Genomic DNA, 6556 nt, shown 5'->3' with positions numbered 1-6556 from the left:
CAGCCAGGGAAAGGGAGAGACAGGGAGAGACAGCCAGGGAGAGGGAGAAACAGGGAGAGACAGAGAGAGACAAGAATCAAAAACAGACTTGACCGGTTTATTCTATGTCTAAAGGACTGTTTGAGTACTCAAGAACGAACACACGTGGTTTATAAAATCAATTGTCTCAATTGTGATGCATCATATGTTGGCCAGACAAAAAGACAGCTGCATACTTGTATAAAAGAACATCATACTCACATTTCACGCACCACTACACAACCTTCTCCTATCACGGACCATAGATTACAGTTTAGCCACGATTTTGATTGGGACAGTGTGAATCTAGATGTTGAACGGAATTACCTTAAATGTCTCATCTGCGAGGTAATATATATAAAAAAATCAGAGCAATGGCTTGAATCTTCAATCTGATATTGACGCATTGAACAATATTTACTTCCCGCTTCTTGATACGATCCGTGATAGGCTGTCTTGATGTTTATTCTACTTTCTGTGTTTCGTATTTCGCTCCTCTTACTTCTCAATCTTGTTTATAAGTTTTCACTTTGAATTCACTGTCGCACTTCAGCCGTTTCTCTATGTCTAGTATGTGTGATTATTGTATTCTGACTGCTGGACTGTTTTGGACTGTGCTGGAACTCTCTTTTTTAATCTTTCTTCTCTTTGGTAAGACAATTATATTACATACTCCACCATCGTATGAATGTGTTTTACGGCGTTTTTTGATGTTTTATATTTTCTTACTTATTTTATTAAACATTGAAACAATAAACTTGAGATTTTGGTGGAACACAACTATTACAGCTACGTAATACGATAATATTCACTATACTGCGACGTTCATACGTTTTGTAACAATTTTGATTGAAAAAGTCCACATTAATCGAAACGTTTTATGTAAAACACTGTTATGTATCTTTTAATTATAGCACATAATAACTGCATATTGGCTTTTTGTCCTTGGAAGATTTTTAATTTTGTTTGATTTTTTGATAACCTTCGTTTCAATTTTGAACCATGATAAATGTCGTTGCTTCCCAGGCTCAGTCGTACCAGAGGTATGAAGAATCAAAGAATAGCGCCTTACCCTAACGTTGCCACACATATGTGGCAGAACCGACAGCAGGTTTCATCGCACCCCGGCCAGAGTCTGGCGGTAATGCAGCCGGGTGGCTTCAACAACATGACGACATCGCAGTACTCAAACAACTATCCTAGCGGTGCATATCCAAACTTTCAGCCGCAGTATCAGCAGCCTACGCAGCGCACTCCTAAGGCCGCCATCGCCGAGGCCATGGCGGCGCTTTTCGGGCCTAACACAACGATACGGAGGTCGCATATGAGGGAGACGACACCATCTTACAACGCCGCGTCGCAGGTAGCAGCGACGGTCGCCACGAACCAATATTACAGCAACGCTGACGTACCCGTCAGCATGGGGCCAACGAGCACGGGAACGGTCGGCAATCAATTCGTAGGTCATCAAGAGCCGAACGCGGGATACGGAGGCGGCGGTGACGGTGGTAGCGCTACCGGGACCTGTGGCGCCGCGTCCGCTGGCACCGTGGCAACCAGCCAATACCAGCAGGACGTGGCGGTGTCGATGAAGTCGACGAGTGGCGGCAACGTGAGCTATCAGCACAGACCCATACCCGGCAACCTGACGCCGCCGCTGACGCCCGCTATCAGCAGTCCAAATCCTAATCGCAACCCGAGCTTCAACGACATGAAGTCGCCGGTTAACATACAGAGTGAGTGTCAGACTAACGACAAGAGCAATGATCAACCTTAAAGCTTGATCTACAGTGTGTTATTTGCTTCCTGTTTTTTTTTCTTTATCTCTTTCTGACTCACAACTTAAGCCTTAAACTAAAAAAAGACAGAGAACAAGAAACAGAAAGCAAAGAGCACCTTGTAGATTAGGCTTAAGACATCCTAGATGAATGTTCTATGTTCTAATAATATTCTCTCTCTAACGCTAATATAACTCGTGCCAATGCACAAAAGTTTAGGAGAAATCGTAATGTAAAATTTATCCTGGTGCATGATATACCACTCCAGAGAAGCGAAAGTCAAGAAGCGAGTATAGTCGAACATCAGTTGTCGAGTGACAACTGATAGCATGTAACAAGCTTTAGATAGCATACGACATTATAATACAAAAGTGAAGATACAACATGGAAGATATATATAGCAATATAAAGGAAATATCTCTAATTTAATGACATGGGAATGTAATTCTTTACAGATAAAAGATATTTTATTTTTTCATTGAAAAGCGAATCATTACTTTTTCTACAATAGTTGTTTGAAAAGTGTATGAATTTTAATAATTTCGAAATACTTTTTGTTATTTATTTGATTGCACTCTTAAGAAAAAACAGCGAGATAGAAAAACGGTTGGAGAAGGCAGGGATTGGACGCATAATGTCCAACCATTCTGGCCGACCGCCATACTTGTTCAGCTACGTTCGGTAACTTCGCTTCTATTAAAGCAGTATATATACTATACGCACAGTAAACTTTAAACTACGGTTTATTGTAAACTTTTGCGCATTGGCACGAGTTTTATTTGCTAGAAGCAATGTATTACTATAATACATTAAAAATTTAGCCAAGTACCTTGGTTATCAAAGGTTGATCATTCCTTTATGAGAAATTTCTTCCAATTGAGAATAACCCTTGCGCGTACCAAATATTGCAATACTATTGGTTATTTCAAATATCTATATAATCGTAAAAAAAGAGACTAAAAATTTAGAAAATTCAAGAAATTCGGAAAAATGAATAATCAAAAATAATAAACTATTATTTATTTATTTATATAATTTCTTTATTATTATTATTAAATAATAAATAATGAAATCATAATTTTTATATTTATGTGACGTCGTTTTGTTTTGTGTTAATTGATGGTTCCCTATTCCAGGTGACGAAATAAGAATGACATTCCATATGAAAAACGTCATTTCTTTTCACCTTATTTACCTAAACCACAATCAGATCATTTACAAAAAAACGTTCAAACTTAAGCCTACGGTGCACCAGACACTGATGAGGCAATCCGATATAGAGCTGCAGCTCAAGTGTTTCCACTACCAGGACAAGCAGAAGAGTACGAATTGGCCAGCGAATATACTGATCTGGGTTAACGAGAAACCTTTCATCATCGATCGCGGAGAGAACAAAACTAGCCACAAGCCTCTTTACTTGAAGGAAGTCTGTCGAATAGGAAGGAACACAATACAGATTACTGCGCTCACATGCTGTTGTGTAAGTTCATTGATATCAATAATTAGACGGAATGGCGTTATAATTCGCAATTAAAAGATATATGCTCTCTTCACGAACGAAGCCTCGATGTGGTGTTTGAGAGTGAATTCTCTTTGTTAACGTTCGATTTAATTCATTCTTTGTGCGCAAAGCAATTTTTTGCCGTATGTTGTATGCGGTTATGTATACGCGTGCATGTATTTCCTAACATTTTTTCTTTTTTTTTCTTTATCTGCAATTTTATTTTTATGATGAATGTTCCATATAGTCGCATCGACTCGCCCTCCAAATGGTTCGTCGGCCCACTGTGCGAAGTATACTTGAGAAATTACTACTTGAGAGGCTCCTGGCGACAGAACATTGCATAAATAAAATCAAATACAATTTCAATAGTATAATCAAACAAAATTTCAATAGTATAATTTCGACCAATGTCATACAGTCGGAGAGTAATGGAGTGGGGCAAACAGTACTAAAAGTAATATTTGTAGAGATATTTCATAGCTCTCTTTGGTTATAGCAGCTCTTTGATTCTAAAGTTCAAGCGTAAGATATCACTCTCGTTACATTCTTAACTATTTTCTTGCTTGTAGGTATCTTTAAAATGTCCTATCACATTTAAACGCATCATACAACCAGCTAGGGGGAAATATTGCATGCATGTGCAATGCTTCGATCTGGAGTCGTATTTGCAGTTAAATTGCGAACGAGACTCTTGGAAGTGTCCGGTGTGCTCGTAAGTACGATTAAATTGGATGATATAATAAAAAATCTTTGCGTCGGAAAGTTTCCTTTGTTAGTCAAATTGAGAAAGAATGAAAGGGAGAAGAATCGAAGGAAAAGATAAATCGTGGTGTATCTTGCAGGAAACCCGCACAATTGGAAGGCTTGGAAGTTGATCAGTATATATGGGGGATTTTAAATACATTGAATTCCGCGGAGGTCGACGAAGTAACGATAGACTCGCAAGCTGCTTGGAAAGCCGCGAAGAGCAGCTTAGCCGGTATCAAGTCCGAGGAGGAGAATGAGTACAAGAGAACGACGGCCAAGACGATGTCGCCGGGCAGCATGAATATGCCGACCATGAACAACTGGGAGATGAATCAAGCCATGAGTCCTTACATACCACCCGACATGAGCAGCATCGTGAGCGGATCAATGATGAGCAACATGAACCATCGAAACACTTCGGGCGGAACGTACGAGATCAACTCGGCGACGAACACCTCCGGTAGTAACGATTACGTCGGCGGCACGGATCCTCTCTCGCACTTGAACGAGTCCGTTAATACGTTGGATACTCTCAATGTTATAGAGAAGTTAATCAACGAACAGGTATGGTTCTTTACGATACTAATATTAGTACTCAGACACCATGAAGTGTCCTGAGAATATCCAGGATGTGTTCTGGACGTTTCAACATTTTGACAACCAACCGAATTACGTTGCATGATTTTTGCGCTTCGTGCGCAAAGTAATAGATTTTACTTTAAACTGTTATAACTTTCGCAATATAAGGATTAAGAACATTTAAAAATAAACAACAGAAATTTGAAAATAAGATGCATCTATCATCTCTTTATTATATATATTAACAGATTAAATTATAAACTTATAAAATTATTTTTTCTTAATCCAAGAAAAAAAATTGTTCAAACTATATTCTATTCTATTCTTCTGCAGAACAGAATCGAAATATTAATATTTACCATAAAATCTAATTTTTAATAGGGATTTTGTTAAGTAGCTCAATAGACATATATAAAAAAAATTTATATTCATTTAAAACTTTTTATAACTTCCTAAATTTTACCTCATTTTTATTCTTGTCCTGTAACCTCTTAAATACTCATAGCGATATGCAAAAAAGATAAATCTACCCATTTCTTATTTTATGATAAAACAGTTAAATCTGCTTCTTCAATGTCGGTAATATATTAAAACTTTCCTCACGATATCCTGAACATACTTAGGACATTTTGAAACGCCCCTCAGGACTTAGATACGCTCAAGACGTTCCTAAAGTCATTCCGGAATGATACTAAAGCCGGTATTGATAGTCGAATCTTATTTCAAGATCGTTTTAAGTACCCAGATAGCCAAACCTGCGCGAACAGATTTCGAGCAGAACTTGCTATCAACTTTTGAGGGTAAATAGATAACAAACTTGATGCAGGATCTGTTATATCAAATCTTGCTGCCAAATTGCCGCCAGATATGCGGCAGAGCTTGTTGTCGGATAATTGCTGCAGATTTGCAGCAAAAACCGCGCAGAGCTTGTAGCGACTTGACGGCAGAAACCGCGCAAACCTTGCTGCGCTGCAAGCTTTGCGCGGTTTTTGCTGCAAATTTGGCACCAATTGCCCGACAGCAAGATCTGTCGCCAAAACCGTAGCCTAATGTAGATACAGATGGCTATGGTTTTGCTGTGGGTTTTTGATCAAATTTTCTGCCAATCTGCGCGCAGTCTGCGCTCAATTTGCTTACTGGGTAATGTCTTAAAATGCGAATACGGCTCTGTGATTGGTTCATGACATCTTAAAATAGTACTTAAGATGATCTTAAATATAAGATCGGACTTTGAATACCGGCCAAAGGCATAGTATACGATAGACAATACGATAGACTTTTAACGTGTTGTGCACACGTTTTAGATGTCTCATACTCCACATACGCCGCACACCTCGCAATCGACATCTCACACTCCGTTTGGTGGCAACAGCGGCCCGCCGAGTGTTCCAAGCAACAACACCACCGCGTATATACCGCCGAATCTAAATATCGACTTCCTCGTTGACACCTTCACAGACGGGGAAGGCACTGGTCGGGAGCAGTTAAATGTGAGTACACATGCTTGCTAAATCATTATTCATCTCGATTCTTCTATGAATAGGAATCTCAGTCTCGTTGTGAGGGTGTAGTAATTTTCACATCATTTCAATCACTTTAGTCAATTTTAACGACGCGTTGTGTGTTTTTCTTCTTGTTACAGTTCTTGCCAGACAATGAGGACACGATAGATTACATGTCAGATTTCGATCTACTGGACTCAAACACTCTGCCCAGCAGTGATAATTTTTCCTCTAGCGAAGACATATTAGCGTTTATCGAATAAAAAGAAAGGAACGTGCGAATTGGTATTTTATAAGGGTATAATCAAATCGCAACTCGCACTTTTTATAAAGTGACAAGAGAGTGAAAGAGAATGAGAGTGAGAAAGGAAGGAGAGTTAAGGGGGGAAATCCAATTAGAACTTTCAAAAAATCGAATTTTTTTTTTT

General features: G+C 38.9%; 1 protein-coding gene across 1 annotated transcript; it reads left to right on the top strand.

The window, feature by feature from the left end:
- Positions 1–623: 623 nt before the first annotated feature.
- LOC116842003 (zinc finger MIZ domain-containing protein 1-like) lies at positions 624–6520 on the top strand. The gene is made up of 8 exons (XM_032810611.1): positions 624–669; positions 1045–1754; positions 2933–3276; positions 3545–3754; positions 3870–4012; positions 4143–4611; positions 5931–6116; positions 6269–6520. Exons 2-8 carry the CDS (start codon positions 1064–1066, stop codon positions 6389–6391), a joined length of 2166 nt encoding a protein of 721 aa, XP_032666502.1. The 5' UTR covers positions 624–669; positions 1045–1063; the 3' UTR covers positions 6392–6520.
- Positions 6521–6556: the final 36 nt, after the last annotated feature.

The sequence above is a fragment of the Odontomachus brunneus genome, unplaced genomic scaffold (assembly GCF_010583005.1).
Source record: "Odontomachus brunneus isolate Ranch 3 - 2012 unplaced genomic scaffold, Obru_v1 Obru_scaffold_020, whole genome shotgun sequence".
Lineage (NCBI taxonomy): Eukaryota > Metazoa > Arthropoda > Insecta > Hymenoptera > Formicidae > Odontomachus > Odontomachus brunneus.
This window is presented reverse-complemented; position numbering and strand designations above follow the sequence as displayed.